At 45.8% G+C, this 22,019-nt stretch overlaps 1 protein-coding gene across 1 annotated transcript in view; it reads right to left on the reverse strand.

Annotated features, from left to right (window-relative positions):
• Nucleotides 1-22,019, reverse strand: part of pdlim3b (PDZ and LIM domain 3b) — a 92,067-nt gene that overhangs the window by 16,553 nt on the left and 53,495 nt on the right. The window contains exon 4 of the mRNA XM_068028788.1: nucleotides 1,266-1,453. Within this exon, the coding sequence (XP_067884889.1) occupies nucleotides 1,266-1,453 (188 nt within the window). The remainder of the gene's footprint in view (nucleotides 1-1,265; nucleotides 1,454-22,019) is intronic.

A 22,019-nucleotide genomic window follows, 5' to 3' on the forward strand; every position in this document is an offset into this window, starting at 1 on the left:
AATCAACCCACTGTGCATTTCCTGCATTTTCTTTTTATAGTTCAGATTTCCAAAGCTCTGGGTCTTGCTTTTAGTTTCTTCATCTTTAGGCGGGATTTTGGATAAAAATGCAAACTGCTTGACATGCGATATCGAGGGATCACGCATTAGCGAAGCTTTGGTACAACATGCTGTCATGGAGCTTATAAACAACAGTAAATCAACACAATCTAATCAAACATGGGAATACATAATAGACAAATCAAACCCACGCTTTATTTTTAATGTGAGAGGATCAAGGGATTAAAGCACTTTCTCCTTTGAAAATCAAAAATCAATATTTGAACTTTGCTATCAAACTTTATAGAAACATGCAGCACCCAAAAGTAATGGACAAATAAATAAATACTACTAAAATTACACTAAAACTACCTGTGTTTAATTGCAAAAAGCATTTTGGTATAGATGTTAGCTCAGTATAGTAAGTTTCAGAATTTGAAACTCAATTTTTGTGCAAGGTTGCTGAACTATATTAATTAAACAGGTCTATTTTGAAAGGGATGATGTTATATTTGTATCATGTGCGATTCCCTTGGTCCTCTTTTGTCAGAAACAAAAATCAAGACATAAACGCATGCAGTCTATCAAAGATAAAGCATAAAACCTGCTCAAGGTGGAAACTACTGAGAAGGGTTTTGGCCTGGTATTGAACTTGTGTTCAAAGTAGCCTAGTTCCTGTAAGGAAAAATGGTTAAAAATAATACAGATACCTGAAATAAAACCTTGCTTAGTAGTGAGTGGAAAAAATCGTGTTTAGCCTCTAAGCATCTCAATAAAAGAGATTATTGTGGGGTTTCCATATTGTTCTGTGATCATGTTATTAGATAAATGTTATCACCACAACACTAGGACCTTTACTCAATTAATTCATTTCAAACTCAAACCTACCTCTATCTACAATAATGTAAAGGGTTCCCAAGTCAAAATGTGGATGTCAGTGAGATGGTACTTGAGCCCCAACTGCAAAAACCTTCTAAAGCAGAACTGGTTTCTTGATTTTATCAACCATAAAATTGAAGGTAGTAACATTTAATCCTTTAATTTGTTTCACCTCTGCTTCATTTTTCCAAAATGCTTCATTTTTCCAAAATAATTTCTTCCACGAAACACATGCTCATTGGAGAGTATAATTTGTTTTATATAGTGGGTACAAGTAGCAAGAGCTGGACAGAACAAAGACCAGTCTAAGACAGAGAGACTCAGCAGAATCCAAACCCTATACTTACTGCTCCTCTGGATCAATGGCCAGGCCACGCAGCTGTCCCTGGAGGGCATCTTGTATGTTGTCAGCAGAGTATAGGCCAATTGGAGAGTTATAGCTGGAGCTCACTACCTGTCTGTTGTCGTCAATGTTTCCTGCAGCAAGAAATGGCTGGGCCTTTCTGTTATGGGAATCTCCAATAGATTTGAATTCCTGCATATAAAAGGGCACAAAAATACACAAGGCTACAATTCATGCTGAAGCTAATAAGCACCAGGAGCCACACCATGCATCTGGTTGCCAAAGGTCGCTTCATTATTGCAAATAACTGTCCTTCTATCACCCTCAACATTGCTTTGCTTTCAAATGATGCTCTCTGTATCCAAAATATTATTAGCTAACTAAAGATACAAAGACAATTAGCTTATGTTAAGAGTAACTTGCATATGCTAAATCTGGTCATTCATTGTTATGGGAAAGCTAAAAAAATTTCAACACAGGATAAATCCTGCCAATAATATGGTTTGTATAAGGGATCGGGGTAGGATTAGATAGAAGGAAGGTATTGAGGTAAAGAAATCACTACGAAGGAAACTTACTCATTAACAATTGATTCTATGTCCCAACTGAGCAATGTTCACTGTCTGTATGTGCTTGGATTATTTTCGTTATTTCAGCAGATTAGTGGATAGGTACAGATGAGGAAGACCATTCAAGTTATCTTTTCATTTACAAAGAGTTGCCAGTCTGCCCTTCACATCATGTGTCTCTACTGCCATATGTCAATGTCCTCCTATTAAAGTTGAAAAGCCCAAAGTTTCTCTGTCATTGGGGACCAGTCTTGTGGGTCTCCTCTGAACTAGCTCCAGTGCTTGAATGCCTTGGTGACCAGAACTAGATACAGTATTCAAGGTGTGGTCTGACCCAGGGCACTGTACAATTTGAATGTGATTTCCCACCAATTGTACTTTTACTGTTTTAGCTACATAGTTCAGCATTTGATTTCAAGACACTATCCCATTGCAGCTCCTTTCACAATGAATGTTATGAGAAAGAGAACCTCCTTAAAATTATACATTGGGGCATTTGAAGGTTAACAGACATTGTCAGGAAGTCTACAATGTAAAGTCCAAGTGAATTAGCTAATAAAAGTACTGGTTTCCCATTAAAATCAAAGGGACATGAAAGCAATCAGTTGCAGCTGATTGATGGCATTGCTGTCATTTTTGGTGATTTTTCTTTTTGCACTCAACAAGTTGAATTATGCCGTTATTGTAGAATGGAACATTTTTCTTGACTTTTGTTGCCTAATATGAGCATTAAGTGCTCCCAGGTCCAGTGTGGAAGCTGTGAGAGGTGAACTAGGAGATACAGGTCAAAACTAGAAAAGGTCAGGCCTGTTGCAATGTACACCACCTCTACTCTGTTCCACCTATGCAGTTTAACTATAGGTTCAAAAGAGTCAATCCCTACTGCTCCACACAGGCAGTACCCAGAATCGAACCCGGGTTCCTGGAGTTGTGAGGCTGCGGTGCTAACCACTACGCCACTGTGCCACCTGTCACTGTACCACTGTGCCGTTCTCTTTTCTCATTTTTTTTTGCTGGTTTTTTTTTTGTTCTCTTGTTTCTTTCTTTATCCCTTTATTTTGTGTTTGGACAGCTGCTATCCTATCATTCACACCTCATCCAGACACATCTTTTGTTATTTTACCTGCCCCATTACCACTCCCTTTGGCTTTGTACCATGAAACCTTTTGCCGTTTAACTTGTCCTGTCCTCCACCTATCACAGATCTTCCCTTTTGTTCTTCTTCCCCCCCTCCCCCCTTTCACTTGCTCAAAATCTATTACATTTCTAACTTTTGACAGTTCTGATGAAAGGTCACAGATCCACAGATGCTGCCTGACCTGCTGCGTATTCCAGCGTTTTCTGTTTTTGTTTTGGATTTCCAGTATCCACAGTACTTTGCCTTTGTGTCAATGTCTGAGGATCAGCTTTCCAGGATTTTATCAATTGGTGCTGCAAACTGTTCCAATCTGATGCTTTAGGTCTCTGACACGACAATATTGTCTGATAAATAATCCTGGCTGGGTCAGAATTATCCTTTAAGTTTTCCACAACTAATCAGAGCTCCAGTAGAATGGTTTAAGATTCTCACAACTAGCCCTGTTGGGCTTCCTTAACAAAAACATGATATAAGTTCACAAACGAAACAAAATTGTGTTATTTTGGGCCAATGTACAGAAATTCTACTCCAGTGTGTTACTAAAAAATACACCACGGAGAAGAATGATTTTTGGAATCATAGATTTTGCTGAAACGTGCCCTGTTTGTTTGACATTATTCCTCAGCCTTCATAGAGTCATACAGCACTGAAACAGGCCCTTCGGCCCACCAAGTCTGTGCCGACCAACAACCACCTATTTATACTAATTCTACATTAATCCCATATTCCCTACCACATCCCCACCATTCTCCTACCACCTACCTACACTAGGGGCAATTTACAATCAACCTGCAAGTCTTTGGCTGTGGGAGGAAACCAGAGCACCCAGCGGAAACCCACATGGTTACAGGGAGAACTTGCAAACTCCGCGCAGGCAGTACCCAGAATCAAACCCAGGTCGCTGGAGTTGTGAGGCTGCAGTGCTAACCACTGCGCCACCCAAGAAATTTTTGTGCTGCAAATTGCTGGAAGTGTGAACTGATAAGGCGAGGACAACAGGGTATCTGGGATCTGGGTGAATGACAGGGACTAACAGTCTATCTACTTAACCAATGAGGTTTATGGATCGAGGAAGATACAGAAGAATGCAAGAGAGGTTGAGAGAGTGAATCAAAGTCAAATTAGATACAGAAAGGAAAATAAAGAGAGGGAAAAGAAAGATTTGTAGATGTTGCTATCAGGGCCAAATGGGACCAGCTTTCATTGAGGGTTCCCACTCAGCCACATTTTCCAACTTGTTAGTTCAAGTTAGATTGTGTGATTACCAAGACAAGGAGCTGAATGATTGATTCAAAGTTGCAACCCTTCAAATAGTACAGAATACCATGGCCAACATCTTAGACACTACTTTTTCAAGTTATCCCCACTGGTCAATTCTGTCTAAATCTACCATCTGAAATTTGCCTGCTGCTTGTGTATTTAAGTTTAACTTGTTGTATAAATCTCTGTGCAGCTACAATGCTTAGAAACTGTAACCCTATACACAATCAACAAGAATGTATTTGTATTTAGTGTCTTTGTCATAACAAATGGCCCACAATGCCATTCTAGGGAAGGAGGAAAAAAGGAATCAAGGAAATGAGATGGATAATGGGGAGAACTGGATGAAATCCTAATCGAAAAGATGGGCTTTGAGTAGGTTTTTAAAGAGCAGAGAGAGAAGGGATGAGAAAGGATTTAGGGAGGGAATTCTAGAATGTGAGTCTGAGGAGGCTCAAGGCTCTTCCAACAGTAGTGTAGAAAAGAATTGCGGGGGGGGGGGAAGAGTGGAGTGGGTGTTTACCAAAACCAGAGTTGGAGGACCACAGGGTATGTGATCGGATATAAGGCTGCAGGATATTGCAGTTTACGGCCTTTGGACTTAAGGAATTGAGCATGGGGATTGTACAAGGGGGAATAGCAGTGGGAGATACCCACGCAATTACCTCTGCCCCTCAAGGATCAATCCGTGGCCCCTTCCTATTTCTGATCTACATGTGCCCCTTGGCGACATCATTCGAAAGCACAGTGTTAGCTCTCACATGTATGCTAATGACACCCAGCTCTATTGCACTACCACCTCGCTCAACTCATCCACTTCTGCTGAATTAGCAGACAGTTTATCCCACATCCATCTCCAGATGAGCAGAAATTTCCTCCAATTAAATATTGGAAAAATCAAAATCATAGTTTTCGGTCCCCGCTCCAAACTCCGTTCCCGAGCTACCGTCACCATCCCTCTCCCTGGCAACAGTCTGAGACTAATCCAGATTGTTCGCAACCTTGGCGTTAGATCTGACCCCAAGATGAGCTTCCGACCACATATTCGTGCCGTCACTAAGACCGTCTATTAACACTTCTGTAACACGCCCAACTTCACCCCTGCTTCAACTCAACTGCAGCTCAAACCCTCATTCATGCGTTTTTTTACCTTTAGACTTGACTATTCCAACAATCTTGGCTGGCCTCCCACATTCTATCCTCCTTAAATTTGAGCTCATCCAAAACTCTGCTGCCCGTATCCCTACTATCAGCCCTGTGCTTGCTGACCCTCACTGGCTCCCAGTTAAGCAACGCCCTGATTTTAAAATTCTCATCCTGGTTTGCAAATCCCTCCATGGCCTCACCCCTCCCTATCTCTAATCTCCTCCAGTCCCACAACCCTCTGAGATATCTGTGCTCATCTAATTCTGACATCTTGAGAATTCTCTATTTTAATCACTCCACCATTGGTGGCTGCATCTTCAGGTGCCTAGGCCCTGTGCTCTGGAATTTCCTCCCTACACATCTCCACCTCACTTTCCTCCTTTAAGACACTCCATAAAACCTGCCTCTTGGACCAAGCTTTTGGTCATCTGACCTAATATCTCCTTGTGTGGCTCGGTGTCGTATTTTGTTTTATAATACTCCTGTGAAGCACCTTGGGATGTTTAATTATGTTAAAGGTTGTTGTTTTGAGTGATTTGTCAGGAACAAAAGCATCGAAGATAGAGGCAGAAGGCATAAATTCCCCTCCAAGTCACACACTTGGAATAAGTGTCCAAGGTGCTAATGCAGCTTATAAATGCTTAAATTATTCCCTAGCAAATGTATCAAAGAAACAAGCCCAGAAGATGTTCTGATACACTGGGCTGGACTTTCGGCTCCTGCTGGGGCCGGCAGTGGAGGCAGGCTGGAGGTAAAATAACCCTGCGGCCAGTGTGCTGGTTCCCTGGCTCAATCCCACCTCCAGGCCATTTTTGTGGAGGCGGGATCGAGGGGGATTTTCCACTTGACCTCCAGGTTCCTGGAGATGGCAAGGGCCAGTTTAGGTTCCTGGAAGGAGGCCTCCTGGTGCCAGGTCGGTGCGGAGAGTGGTCAATGCTCCAGGCAGGCCTAGAGGCACTCCCTGCCTGCATGGCTGCAGGAGTAGCCACAGGCCATCCTGTAGAAGGGTTCCACTCCCTACAGTTGTGGCCTGGCTGGAAAAGCTATTTTTGAATTTAAGTTTTTAAAACGTTGGAGAGAGAGTGCCACCATCCTAAAGCGCACTCTCTCTTACTTACCTTCATTGCAGCCTGCTGCTCCTTTAAAGCTGGAAGGACTCTGATTGGCTCTCCAGCTTCAAGAGCTTGTGCCTTTAATTGGATGGTGAACCTGTCTCTGGACCAAGTAAGGAGTCACCCTCATGAAAAACTTTATGAGTGACTGTTTCTCCCGTGGGGTGAGTCGGCACCAAGAAGCAGCCCTGACCCCTGTTTCCTGCCCCTGGAGGGAAAATTCAGCCCAGTACTGTCATTGACACCATTTATGCCACCATCAAAGCTCACCTTTTGTTACAGTGCTGCATTATTCTGCACAAATACAAAGGCACATGTCTCAAAAATCTGTGATGGTGTTCACCTAGGCATGTGTGCTGAGCTGCCTGCCAGGAACCTCTGCTATTGATGCCTGCAGATTTTCTGTCTTGGGGGGATAAGTTCCTTGATTTGCTTTCCAATGGTGGCTACCTATGGACTGATTGGAGTGTTGGGGGTGGAAAACAGATATAGCCATCTCTGTGACCCACTTTGTAATGGGATGTTGGAGAATTATTTATTGTTTTAAAAATTTTTTTTAAGGATCCAGGTCTCAATCCTGGCCTTGACATCCAGCTTAGCCTCACTTTGGCTCCTAGTTGTCAAGTTACACTGTAATGAGCTGCCACCATGTAAGGAGTTCTTTTTATGTTGTCTGATGCAACATGCAACTGTGTGAGGGAAGAATACTTGGTGTCATGGAGGTACCTGTCCGATCTGGCTCGTAGTGGTGATGGAAGTTCTCTAGAGAGCAGAAGTGAAGGTGCGGCATAGTTGTGTTGTTGCCGGATTTCCAGACTGCACCGTTTGATGCTGGCCAGAGTCTGTGAGCGGGTTCTGGACCTTGGAGATTTTCCCTTGGGAATACTCCCCACTGTCAGCCTTCGCATCTCACTGGTTACAATGTCAATCTCTTCCTCTGAATTGCTGGAACGCAAAAGAGACACTGCCCGTTGACAAAGAACTTTCACCATCTGATTTTGGAACTTCATTCTCTTGGTGTGGCAGCTCTGAGAAGAAGCTGATAATCTCCAAACCAGAACTACTGAGATCCTGGAGGAACTGTGACTCAATGTGGGTACCTTTAGTCTCTTCTTCTGTAATGGGTACCTTGGTGACCTCGTGGATGGTGATGATGTTGAGGTCCTTACACGCTGGCAGTCCTGCCACTGCTGGTCCACTCGTGTCTAATCTGTAGAATGTTTATGGTTTCCATGCCAACTTGCCATAGCTGCATTGCATTGTCAGTGTGCCAATGCAAGGAATGGGTGACCCATTGTATGCAGATAATTTGGCAGTTGTTGGTTGTATCATTGATCTCCAACGACTCCGGTATATATCTTTCAGGATTCGGACTGTTAGGATATTTGCACCAGCGCCAGTGTCAACCTTGACTCTTAGTGTATGTCTGCCAGCTTTCTTTGGGCACGTGATGTTAATAGTGGCAAAATCTTCCAGTTGTTTGACTTCATCAACGTGATGCGTTAAGTTTACAATGTGGAATGTCTGTTCGTCTTCTCACTGAGAATAACCTCTCTCTGGGTCTTGTCTCAGGTCTGTTTCACTGGTGACTTCATGTATCAGCTTGCGTTTATGCAGGCCTCTGGCACTTTCCTTGCTGCTGTTGCCTTGTTGCTGTGCCTGTTGTCTGTTTTTGTAGTACCGTGACGTCTGGCTGCGTCTTTGGAGCCTGATTTCTTGCACAGGCGGGCCCAGTGTCCTTTTACACCACATGCCTTACACAGGTCTCGAAATGCGGGACAAACCACATTTACCACACAGCTCGCTTGCTCTTTTCAACCTGGCTATCGTGCCGATACTGTTGGCTGCACCTAGTGCTTGCAGATGCTATTGTCTAGCTACAATGGCTTCCTATTTCCTGCCATCTTCCAGCAGTGTATTAATGCTGTGGCCTTTCATTTTTCCCCAAGAGGTCTTTCTGAAATACATCAATGGGTATTGATACAATCAACAATTCCATTATTCAGTCTGACAACTCAGCTTCTGTGAAATCGCATTCATTGCCCTTACTTTGGAATCTACTGACGAACTGGTCTATTGATTCCTGTGGCTGTTGCCTGTAGCACATTAATTCCAAGCGGTGAATTCAAAACTTCACTCGTAATTGGAGCTGATCTTCCAGTAATTACTAAATCTTTGTGGGATCTTTCTGTTCCTCTTCAGATAACCCAGAGGTATTGATTCTGTGCAACCCCTCATTTCCAACTTCTATTAGTATTTTTGGAGCTTGCTTCTCTGGTTCTACCATCACTTGGTCTGTGAAGTATAACTGCATTCCAACAGTTGGAACTCTGATAGGATATCCATGGCTTTCCAGTTCGTGCTTATCACTCTTAAAGGCAATCATACAACACACACGTCTGACATGACACTAGTTTTCCAACTACATGTTAGGAACATAGGAACATAGGAGCAGGAGTAGGCCATTTAGTCCATTGAGCCTGCTCCGCCATTCAATTAGATCATGGCTGATTGTCTGCCTCAATGCCATTTTCCCACACTATCCCCATATCCCTTGATGTCATTAGTATCCAGACACCGATTGATTTCTGTCTTGAATATGCTCAATGATAAAACCTCCACAGCTTTCCTGGGTAGAGAATTCCAAAGATTCACCACCTTCTGAGAAAAGAAATTCCTCCTCATCTCAGTCTTAAATGGCCTGAACCTTATTCTGAGACTATGTTGAATCCCTGGAACTCCTGATACAGGAAATGCCACAGGCCTGCTCAGCCCTAGACTGATAGCCATACTCGAGTAAGGTGGATGAAAAATTTCCAGGGGCAATCTCAGGAAAATGTACAAATAAAGTGCATCAGATTTATTCAATAAATTGAGTGGTTTGTGACTGATGCCTGTGTTTTCTGCTACAGAGCTCTCTTGTTGTTTGTGCTCTGTCTCAGCTTTGTGCCACCTAACCAACCACTCCTAAATAACCTGCTAGGGGAAATAAAAAGTCTGTTGGCTGTGTACAAAGTCTCACTGATAGTGTACAGTGAGTCTGATGGTCCTAAAATCATTAGGGATGTGTAGTATGATCACCTGAAGCTGTTAGAGAATCCCTACATGTCTTTAGGAAAGACAGGCTCTATCGCACTAGCTTGATTGAATTTTTTGAAGAAGTCACTTGCCACCATTTTCATAAATAATTTGGCTCAAGTTTTCTATTAATACAAATACATGCAACAATTCAGATAGCCAGGCAATGAATGATAGAACACTGGAGCCTAGATTTTTTTAATACATTTATGAGCTTTTATTTACAGAGACACCTCCAATCAACAACCACACTTTGGGCAGGATTTGCATTCCGGGGTTGGAACTCCAATCTTGTGGTCACTTCCAGGTCCTGACTCCGCACTGCTGTGGCAACACGCATCGGTTACAATTTTAACATGGAAAACAGTTTAATTGGCCCAGAGTCGCGTTTACCACCCAATTAATGGTGGCGGAAGTGGGAAGGAGGTGAGACACAGGCAGCAGCAGGCCCGATCTAAAGGGGGAGTGGCAGCTGTTGCTGAGGTTGCCATTCGTCCAAAGGATGGAAGGAGGAGCAGAGCAGAAGGCAGTGGGTATCTAGGACCCCCCACCCCCATTTTTCTGATGCCTCACTGGAGTTGCTGCTGGAGGCAGTGACTGAAGCAGAAACATCCTGTTCCGTGCCAGTGGCAACAGAAAGGCTGCAAGACTTACCAACAGGGCCTGGCTGGTGGTGGCTCAAGAGGTCAGCAGCAGACGAGTGGTGAGAAGGAACTGGGTGCAGTGCAGCAAACATTTCAATGACCTGCTCAGGCCTGGAAAGGTGAGTCCAAAGATAGGTGCCTCCTGATCTGCAGTCATGGGACCGCAAAAGAGAGGGGCATCCTGAGGATGCATAGAGTTCTCCTGACCTTGGGAGAAATGTGTGCTCAGATACATGATGACCCATAAGCAAAAAAGTCAGAACCCTGGTGTTGCTGAACAGGAGGCTGGAATGCAGACTGCAGCAACGTATGTGAATGAAAAGCTGCGACTGGTGAGTGAGAGAGACATTGTCTTAACTGCTTCTTTCTTCACCTTGCAGGCCAAATGGGAGTTGAACGCCAGGGAGATTGAGAGGGCTGACGCACTTTGAGGAGCTGACCCTTGATGTAGCCAGAGTGGGAAGCCACAGGGATGCTGGGGACGGAGAAACGGGGGTCCACCATAGACAGGGTGCAAACAGCTCAACATCTCCAGGTTCAGGGGCTGCATGGCAAAGGTCCCCATGCAAGGAGCTGTCAATGCCTAAATGGTCATCCCGTTATTTTAAGCAGTAGAGGCATCTGTTGATTATCCTGATCTCTCATCGCCATCTTCTCTCATGCCGACCACAGGGCCAGCTTCAGAGGGGTGGGGGTCAACACAAAGACAGCAAGTTCCCAAGGAGTCAGACGAGGAAGACACATCGGAGCCTGCAGCATCAGATCCCTCTAGCACACCCTCAATTAGTGCAGACACTTGCACCTCGGTCGGTCCTCATGCGATTTTAGAAACAGTGGCACAGGGTGAAGTGCACATCATGTCAGCTCTGGAGGATTCCAGGTAGACAGAATGGGCTGTGGGCAGTGCCCCTCGGGGGATGGAGGACAGGCACAGTGCTGCTTAGCAGGGTAGAGATGTAGAGCCTCGGGAGTCTTGAAACAGACGGTTCTACCTGGAGTATCAGTGTGAGATGTGTGCCATATGTCTGAGGTACATAAGAAAATAAGAAATAGGAACAGAAGTAGACCATACAGCCCCTCGAGCCTACTCCACCATTAAATAGGATCAGAGCCGATCCTCAGCTTCATCTCCAGTTTTCCACATGCTCCCATATCTCTTGATTTCCCGAGAGACCAAATATCTGTCTATTTCAGCCATATTCAATGATTCTGAGGTAGAGAATTCCAAAGATTCAAAACCCTTTGAGTGAAGACATTTCTCCTCATTTCTGTCCTGAATGATTGGCCCCTTATCCTGAGACTGTGCCCATGTTATAGAAGAGTCACTGACCTGAAACGTTAACTCTGCTTCTCTCTTCACAGATGCTGCCAGACCTGCCGAGTATTTCCAGCATTTCTTGTTTTTTTATAGATTCCCCGACCAGTGGCATCAATCTCTCAGTGTCTACCCTATCCAGCCCCTTCAGAATCTTATATGTTTCAATGAGATCATCTCTCATTCTTCTAAACTCCAGAGAAGATAGACCCAATTTACTCAGCCTCTCATCATCGGACAATCCTCTCATCCCAGGAACAAATCTAGTGAACTTTCACTGTACCGCCTCCAATTTAAGTATATTCTTCCTGAAATAGGGAGACCAAAGCTGCACACAGTGGCTGGGATCTTGTGAAGGCAGTAGGGCTCCTGGTGCTGGGCTGAAAAGGCGGGTGGAACCCTGCCTCGACTTTTTCATGCCCCCACCCCACCGCACGATCTTCCATTGTTCTGGAGGCGGAATTTCTGGCGTCGGGCTTCCTGTCCCTTTAAAGATGGAGATCCCACTTCTACGATTTGCCAGCCAATCAGAGGGCCGGCAGCTCAGCAGTACCAGCAGCGTCACTGGGAACGCTGGCTACTGCCAGTACTGCAGAGGCCTTGGACCCAGGCCCAGCACTGGAATTCTGTACCTCAGGTAAGTGAGGCGGGGTCGCTGGGGCCAGTCCAGAAGGCCCCGGCGAGGGGGGTGGGGGTGGGGGTGGGGCCGGGGCCATGAAGTCCAGTGGGAGGGGGGCTCATATAGGTGGAGGCTTTATCGGTGAGGGTCTTCTGTGGGCCACAGATTGCCCACGAAGAAGGGGACCCCCCCCCACCCCCACGAGCCCGCAGAGATGGTACCTCGTTTCACAAGGCGCCCTCCCCGCATAGCCAAGACACCCCCTACCACTGGTTAGATCCCAGCGGCGGTGGGAAAGGCCCTTATGGCCACTTAAGGGCCTCAATTGGCCTCTGAGCGGGAAAGCTGTGGTCGGCCTATCTTGCCCCTGGCAAAATCACTTGGCGACGGGCCAGCGATGAGCCTTCCGACCCCTCCACTCGTGGTGCTTCTATGGGCCCCCCAGCCTCCAACCACAACTCAGGGGGCTGATAAAATCCAGCCCAGTACTCCAGGTTTGGTCTCACCAAAGTCCTGTACAATTCTAGCAAGACTTCTTTATAATTGTACTCCAATCCCCCAGTAATTAAGGCCATTATGCCATTTGCCTTCGTAATTGCTTGCTGTACCTGCATGCTAACTTTCTGTGTATCTTATACAAGTACACCAAAGTCCCACTGAATATCATCATTTAGAAATTTCAAGTCTTTTAAAAAATATTCTGCTTTTCTATTCTTACTACCAAAGTGAATAACCTCACTCTTGCCCACATTATATTTCATCTGCCACCTTGGTGTCCCCTGCGGTCATCTCCCTCCAAAACAGGTATACCGTTTTGGATACTGTTGAGGGAGATGGCTCACCAGGGGAAGGCAGCAGTAGCCAGGTTCATGGCACCGTGGCTGGCTCTACTGTTCAGAAGGGCAGGAGAAAGAGTGGAAGGGCTATAGTCATCGGGGATTCGATTGTAAGGGGAGTAGATAGGCGGTTCTGTGGTCAAAAACGAGACTCCCGAATGGTATAAAAGCAAAATACTGCGGATGCTGGAAATCTGAAACAAAAACAAGAAATGCTGGATTCACTCAGCAGGTCTGGCAGCATCTGTGGAAAGAGAAGCAGAGTTAACGTTTCGGGTCAGTGACCCTTCTTCGCAACTAGGTATATGATGCTCAACACCCTTTCCCCACATTTCTGTATCAATAAATCCTCCTGTACAATGTTTTCCTCTCACCTCACTTGACTGCTGTGTGGGCACTATCTTAAGAAATAGCGAAGAATCAAAAGCACGTGACCCGAAACGTTAACTCTGCTTCTCTTTCCACAGATGCTGCCAGACCTGCTGAGTGAATCCAGCATTTCTTGTTTTTGCTCCCGAATGGTATGTTGCCTCCCAGGTGCACAGGTCAGGGATGTCTCAGATCGGCTGCAGAACATTCTGAAAGGGGAGGGTGAACAGCCAGTTGTCGTTGTGCACATAGGCACCAATGATATAGGTAAAAAATGGGATGAGGTCCTACAAGTAGAATTTAGGGAGTTAGGAGCCAAGTTAAAAAGTAGGACCTCAGAGGTAGTAATCTCAGGATTGCTACCAGTGCCACGTGATAGTCAGAGTAGAAATGAAAGAATAGTCTGGATGAATGCGTGGCTTGAGAGATGATGCAGGCGGAAGGGGTTCAGATTTTTGGGACATTGGGACCGGTTCTGGGGGAGGTGGGACTATTACAAATTGGACGGTCTACACCTGGGCCGGACTGGAACCAATGTCCTTGGGGGTGCTTTTGCTAACGCTGTTGGGGAGGGTTTAAACTAATGTGGCAGGGGGATGGGAACCAAATGAGGAGGTCAGTGGACAGTAAGGAGGTAGTAACTAAAGCCTGTAAGGAACTAGATAATGAAGTCAGCGTGACTAAGGGAAAGAGTAGGCAGGGAGCAGATGATGAACGCAAAGGGACTGGTGGTCTGAGGTGCATTTGTTTTAATGCAAGAAGTGTAGTAGGTAAGGCAGATGAACTTAGGGCTTGGATTAGTACCTGGGAGTATGATGTTATTGCTATTACTGAGACTTGGTTGAGGGAAGGGCATGATTGGCAACTAAATATCCCAGGATATCGATGCTTCAGGCGGGATAGAGAGGGAGGTAAAAGGGGTGGAGGAGTTGCAGTACTGGTCAAAGAGGATATCACAGCTGTGCTGAAGGAGGGCACTATGGAGGACTCGAGCAGTGAGGCAATATGGGCAGAACTCAGAAATAGGCAGGGTGCGGTAACAATGTTGGGGCTGTACTACAGGCCTCCCAACAGTGAGCGTGAGATAGAGGTACAAATATGTAAACAGATTATGGAAAGATGTAGGAGCAACAGGGTGGTGGTGATAGGAGATTTTAATTTTCCCAACATTGACTGGGATTCACTTAGTGTTAGAGGTCTAGATGGAGCAGAATTTGTAAGGAGCATCCAGGAGGGTTTTCTAGAGCAGTATGTAAATAGTCCAACTCGGGAAGGGGCCATACTGGACCTGGTGTTGGGGAATGAGCCCGGCCAGGTGGTTGAAGTTTCAGTAGGGGACTACTTTGGGAATAGTGATCACAATTCCGTAAGTTTTAGAATACTCATGGACAAAGACGAGAGTGGTCCTAAAGGAAGAGTGCTAAATTGGGGGAAGGCCAACTATACCAAAATTCGGCAGGAGCTGGGGAATGTAGATTGGGAGCAGCTGTTTGAAGGTAAATCCACATTTGATATGTGGGAGGCTTTAAAGAGAGGTTGATTAGCATGCAGGAGAGACAGGGCGGCACAGTGGTGCAGTGGTTAGCACTGCAGCCTCACAGCTCCAGCGACCCGGGTTCAATTCTGGGTCCTGCCTGTGTGGAGTTTGCAAGTTCTCCCTGTGTCTGCGTGGGTTTTCTCCGGGTGCTCCGGTTTCCTCCCACAAGCCAAAAGACTTGCAGGTTGGTAGGTAAATTGGCCATTATAAATTGCCCCTAGTATAGGTAGGTGGTAGGGAAGTATAGGGACAGGTGGGGATGTGGTAGGAATATGGGATTAGTGTAGGATTAGTATAAATGGGTGGTTGATGGTCGGCACAGACTCGGTGGGCCGAAGGGCCTGTTTCAGTGCTGTATCTCTAAACTAAACTAAACATGTTCCTGTGAAAATGAGGGATAGAAATGGCAAGATTAGGGAACCATGGATGACAGGTGAAATTGTGAGACTAGCTAAGAGGAAAAAGGAAGCATACATAAGGTCGAGGAGGCTGAAGAAAGACGAAGCTTTGAAAGAATATCGGGAATGTAGGACCAATCTGAAACGAGGAATTAAGAGGGCTAAAAGGGGTCATGAAATATCTTTAGCAAACAGGGTTAAGGAAAATCCCAAAGCCTTTTATTCATATATAAGGAACAAGAGGGTAACTAGAGAAAGGATTGGCCCACTCAAGGACAAAGGAGGAAAGTTATGCGTGGAGTCAGAGAAAATGGGTGAGATTCTAAATGAGTACTTTGCATCGGTATTCACCGAGGAGAGGGACATGACGGATGTTGAGGTTAGGGACAGATATTTGATTACTCTAGGTCAAGTCGGCATAAGGAGGGAGGAAGTGTTGGGTATTCTAAAAGGCATTAAGGTGGACAAGTCCCCAGGAAATAGCTGGGGCCTTAACAGATATCTTTGCAGCATCCTTAAACACAGGTGAGTTCCCGGAGGACTGGAGAATTGCTAATGTTGTCCCCTTGTTTAAGAAGGGTAGCAGGGATAATCCAGGTAATTATAGACCGGTGAGCCTGACGGCAGTGGTAGGGAAGCTGCTGGAGAAGATACTGAGGGATAGGATCTATTGCCATTTGGAAGAAAATGGGCTTATCAGTGATAGGCAACATGGTTTTGTGCAGGGAAGGTCATGTCTTACCAACTTAATAGAATTCTTTGAGGAAGTGACAAAGTTGATTGATGAGGGAAGGGCTGTAGATGTCATATACATGGACTTCAGTAAGGTGTTTGATAAGGTTCCTCATGGTAGGCTGATGGAGAAAGTGAAGTCGCATGGGGTCCAGGGTGTACTAGCTAGATGGATAAAGAAATGGCTGGGCAACAGGAGACAGAGAGTAGCAGTGGAAGGGAGTTTCTCAAAATGGAGACGTGTGACCAGTGGTGTTCCACAGGGATCCGTGCTGGGACCACTGTTGTTTGTGATATACATAAATGATTTGGAGGAAAGTATAGGTGGTCGGATTAGCAAGTTTGCAGACGACACTAAGATTGGTGGAGCAGCAGATAGTGAAGGGGACTGTCAGAGAATACAGCAGAATATAGATAGATTGGAGAGTTGGGCAGAGAAATGGCAGATGGAGTTCAATCAGGGCAAATGCGAGGTGATGCATTTTGGAAGATCCAATTCAAGAGTGAACTATACAGTAAATGGAAAAGTCCTGGGGAAAATTGATGTACAGAGAGATTTGGGTGTTCAGGTCCATTGTTCCCTGAAGGTGGCAACGCAGGTAAATAGAGTGGTCAAGAAGGCATACGGCATGCTTTCCTTCATCGGACAGGGTATTGAGTACAAGGGTTGGCAGGTCATGTTACACTTGTATAAGACTTTGGTTCGGCCACATTTGGAATACTGCGTGCAGTTCTGGTCGCCACATTACCAAAAGGATGTAGATGCTTTGGAGAGGGTGCAGAGGAGGTTCACCAGGATGTTGCCTGGTATGGAGGGCGCTAGCTATGAAGAGAGGTTGAGTAGATTAGGATTATTTTCATTAGAAAGACGGAGGTTGAGGGGGGACCTGATTGAGGTGTACAAAATCATAAGAGGTATAGACAGGGTGGATAGCAAGAAGCTTTTTCCCCAGAGTGGGGGATTCAATTACTAGGGGTCACGGGTTCAAAGTGAGAGGGGAAAAGTTTAGGGGGGATATGCGTGGAAAGTTCTTTACGCAGAGGGTGGTGGGTGCCTGGAACGCGTTGCCAGCGGAGGTGGTAGATGCGGGCATAATAGCGTCTTTTAAGATGTATCTAGACAGATACATGAATGGGCAGGAAGCAAAGAGATACAGACCCTTAGAAAATAGGCGACATGAATAGATAGAGGATCTGGATCGGCGCAAGCTTGGAGGGCCGAAGGGCCTGTTCCTGTGCTGTAATTTTCTTTGTTCTTTGTTCTTTCTTTGTTGCCCACTCACTTGACCTGCCTCTTTGCTGCCTCTGTGTTCTCCTCACAGCCTACATCCCCATCTAGCTTTGTACCATCAGCAAACTTAGATATATTACTCTCTGTCACTTCATCCAAGTCATTAATACAGAGTGTAAATAGTTGAGGCCCCAGCACTGATCCTTGCGGTACTCCACTAGTCACAGCCTGCCAACTTGAAAATGTCCCATTTATCCCTACTCTCTGCTTTCTGTCTGTTAACTAATCATCTATCCATGCTAATATATTACCCCTAACTCATGAGCCCTTATCTTGTGAATTAACCTTCTGCGTGGCACCTTATCGAATGTCGAATTCAGGTAAACTACATCTACTAGTTCCCCTTTATCTACCATACTAGTTATATCCTGAAAAAACTCTAATAAATTTGTCAAACACCATTTCCCTTTCATAAACCATGTTGACTTTGTCTGATCATACTATGATTTTCTAAGTGCATTGTTAAGACCTCCTTAATAATAGATTCCAGCACTTTCCTGATGACTGATGTCAGGCTAACTCGCCTGTAGTTCCCTGTTTTCTCTCTCCCTCCTTTCTTGAATAGCAGAGTTACATTTGCTAACTTCCAATCCACTGGAACCATATTGGAAAATAATAACCAGCACATCCACTATCTCTGCAGCTACCTCTTTTAGAACACGAGGATGTTTAAAAGAGAGAAATTACAGGCAAGTTAGCCTAAGCTCAGTGGTTGAAAAGTTATTGGAAAAAATTCAGAGGGACAGGATAAATCTTCTTTGGAAAGACACGGATTAATCAAAGACAGTCAGCACTAATTTGTTAAGGAAAGATGATGTCTGACTAACATGATTGAATTTTTTGAGGAGGTAACGAGCAGGGTCAATGAAGGTAGTAGATTTGATGTAGTCATATATGGATTTTAGCAAGCCTTTTGATAAGGTCCCACATGGCAGACTGGTCACAAAAGTAAAAGCCCATCGGATCCAAGGCAAAGTGGCAAGTTGGATCCAAAATTGGCTTAGAGGCAGGAGGCAAAGGGTGTTTTAATGACTGGAAGTCTGTTTCCAGTGGGTTCTGTCGGGCTCAGCACTATGGTCTTTCCTCTTTGTGGTATATATCAATGATTTGGACTTCAATGTATGGGGTATGATTAAGAAGTTTACAGACGATACAAAAATTGGTTCTGTGGTTGTTAATGAAGAAGAAAGCTGTAGACTGTGGGAAGATATCAATGGACTAGTCAGGTGGGCAGAACAGTGACAAATGAAGTTCAATCCCGAGAAATGTGAGGTCATGCATTTGGGGAAGGCTAACAAGGCAAGGCAATACACAATAGGCGGTGTTTGCTAACAACGTCCTTGATAAGTATGTACCTGTCAGGCAGGGAAGAAGTTATCGAGCGAGGGAGCTGTGGTTTACTAAAGAAGTTGAAGTGCTTGTCAAGAGGAAGAAGAAGGCTTATGTTAGGATGAAACGTGAAGGCTCAGTTAGGGCGCTTGAGAGTTACAAGCTAGCCAGGAAGGATCTAAAGGGAGAGCTAAGAAGAGCAAGGAGAGGACATGAGAAGTCATTGGCGGATAGGATCAAGGAAAACCCTCAGGCTTTCTATAGGTATATCAGGAATAAAAGAATGACTAGAGTTAGATTAGGGCCAATCAAGGATAGTAGTGGGAAGTTGTGTGTGGAATCAGAGGAGATAGGGGAAGCGTTAAATGAATATTTTTCGTCAGTATTTACAGTAGAGAAAGAAAATGTTGTCGAGGAGAATACTGAGATTCAGACTACTAGGCTAGATGGGATTAAGGTTCACAAGGAGGAGGTGTTAGCAATTTTGGAAAGTGTGAAAATAGATAAGTCCCCTGGGCCAGATGGGATTTATCTTAGGATTCTCTGGGAAGCCAGGGAGGAGATTGCAGAGCCTTTGTCCTTGATCTTTATGTCGTCATTGTCGACAGGAATAGTGCCGGAAGACTGGAGGATAGCAAATGTTGTCCCCTTGTTCAAGAAGGGGAGTAGAGACAGCCCTGGTAATTATAGACCTGTGAGCCTTACTTCGGTTGTGGGTAAAATGTTGGAAAAGGTTATAAGAGACAGGATTTATAATCATCTTGAAAAGAATAAGTTCATTAGCGATAGTCAGCACAGTTTTGAGAAGGGTAGGTCGTGCCTCACAAACCTTATTGAGTTTTTCGAGAAGGTGACCAAACAGGTGGATGAGGGTAAAGCAGTGGATGTGGTGTATATGGATTTCAGTAAGGCGTTTGATAAGGTTCCCCACGGTAGGCTATTGCAGAAAATACGGAAGTATGGGGTTGAAGGTGATTTAGAGCTTTGGATCAGAAATTGGCTAGCTGAAAGAAGACAGAGGGCGGTGGTTGATGGCAAATGTTCATCCTGGAGTTTAGTTACTAGTGGTGTACCGCAAGGATCTGTTTTGGGGCCACTGCTGTTTGTCATTTTTATATATGACCTGGAAGAGGGTGTAGAAGGGTGGGTTAGTAAATTTGCGGATGACACGAAGGTCGGTGGAGTTGTGGATAGTGCCGAAGGATGTTGTAGGGTACAGAGGGACATAGATAGGCTGCAGAGCTGGGCTGAGAGATGGCAAATGGAGTTTAATGCGGAAAAGTGTGAGGTGATTCACTTTGGAAGGAGTAACAGGAATGCAGAGTACTGGGCTAATGGGAAGATTCTTGGTAGTGTAGATGAACAGAGAGATCTTGGTGTCCAGGTACATAAATCCCTGAAGGTTGCTACCCAGGTTAATAGGGCTGTTAAGAAGGCATATTGTGTGTTAGCTTTTAGTAGTAGGGGGATCAAGTTTCGGAGCCACGAGGTCATGCTGCAGCTGTACAAAACTCTGGTGAGGCCGCACCTGGAGTATTGCGTGCAGTTCTGGTCACCGCATTATAGGACGGATGTGGAAGCTTTGGAGAGGGTGCAGAGGAGATTTACTAGGATGTTGCCTGGTATGGAGGGAAGGTCTTACGAGGAAAGGCTGAGGGACTTGAGGTTGTTTTTGTTGGAGAGAAGGAGGAGAAGAGGTGACTTAATAGAGACATATAAGATAATCAGAGGGTTGGACAGGGTGGATAGTGAGAGCCTTTTTCCTCGGATGGTGATGGCAAACACGAGGGGACATAGCTTTAAGTTGAGGGGTGATAGATATAGGACAGATGTCAGAGGTAGTTTCTTTACTCAGAGAGTAGTAGGGGCGTGGAACGCCCTGCCTGCAACAGTAGTAGACTCGCCAACTTTAAAGGGCATTTAAGTGGTCATTGGATAGACATATGGATGAAAATGGAATAGTGTAGGTCAGATGGTTTCACAGGTCGGCGCAACATCGAGGGCCGAAGGGCCTGTACTGCGCTGTAATGTTCTAAAAAAAAAACGTAACTACTAGGTGGCACAGTACTAGCACATGCACAAATGCAGCCTCTTCCATTGAAATGTCACTGTCTGTGACGTTTCAGGCAGCTGCCAGGATTAAAGATGGCACTGCTCAATTTATCACAACAAAATTCAACCCGAAAATCACTTCAATGGCTGCCATTGCCGCCTCCATCCCACCCCCAACAGTCCCCTGCTCCCTCCTGCCATTGCGCTTCTCTTTGCCGCTCCCTCCTGCGCCTATCTTCTCACCTCTCGCTCCCCGCTGCCTTCCCTTAGCCACTGGCTCCAACCTCGCCACTCCCCCCTGCCTCTGGCTGCTTGCTCCCTGCTTCCTTCCCTCCCCCACCCCGCTCTCCGACCACTTGATGCCCACTTCACCACCCCCCCCCCCCGCCGCCTCCAGCCACTAGCTCCAGGCTGCACTGCTTCCCTCCTCTCGTCCACTTACTCCCACATTCGATGGTTCCCCACCAAGCCGCCCGGAGAAGCAAGGTGGGCCGCGAGGGGTGATGGGGCGATATGGGAGCGAGTGGCCAAGAGTACGGAGGCGGTGCAGCCTGGAGCTAGCGGCTGGAAGGTGGAAGCGGGGAGCGAACGGCCAGAGAGCGGGGTGGGGAGGGGGGAGCGAGGAGCAGGGAACTATCATCTGAGGGGAGGGGGTGGGGAAGCAGTGGCAAGGTCTGGAGCGAGCAGCTGAGGAGGGGAAGCGGCCGGTGGGGAGGAGGGTGGGGAAGAAAGCGTCGAAGGTGGGAGTGAATGGCTGAGAGGGGGGAAGTGGGGAGGCCTGGAGCGAGTGGCCGAGGGGGAGAGCGAGTGACTGAGGGAAGGCAGCGGTGTGGTGGGGATCAAGTGGGGAGAAGCGATGATTGAAGCAGGGATGATGGGAGGGAGCGGGGTTCTGTTCCAGTGAATGGAGATGCTATTGAGGGGTGAGGACATCATTGTGTGGTGACGTCATGCTGGCAAGCTGGTAAATGTTGGCATGCATTGATGACATCCGCGATCACTCTGTGCATGCTCTGCATTGTCAGGAGTCACTTTGTACACAATAAATGGTGGGATACTGAGAAGTGTAAAGGAACAGAGTGATCTTGGAGTCCATGTCCACAGATCCCTGAAGGTGGCTGGACAGGTAGGTAAGGTGGTCAAGAAGGCATATAGGATACTTGCCTTTATTAGCCGAGGCATAGATTATAAGAGCTGGGAGGTTATGCTGAAAATGTATAAAACACTAGTTCGGCCACAGCTGGAGTACTGCGTGCAGTTCTGGTCACTGCACTATAGGAAAAAGATGTGATTGCACTAGAGAGGGTGCAGAGGAGATTTATGAGGATATTGC

This window comes from Heterodontus francisci, chromosome 4 (genome assembly GCF_036365525.1).
Source record: "Heterodontus francisci isolate sHetFra1 chromosome 4, sHetFra1.hap1, whole genome shotgun sequence".
In the NCBI taxonomy this organism is placed as follows: domain Eukaryota; kingdom Metazoa; phylum Chordata; class Chondrichthyes; order Heterodontiformes; family Heterodontidae; genus Heterodontus; species Heterodontus francisci.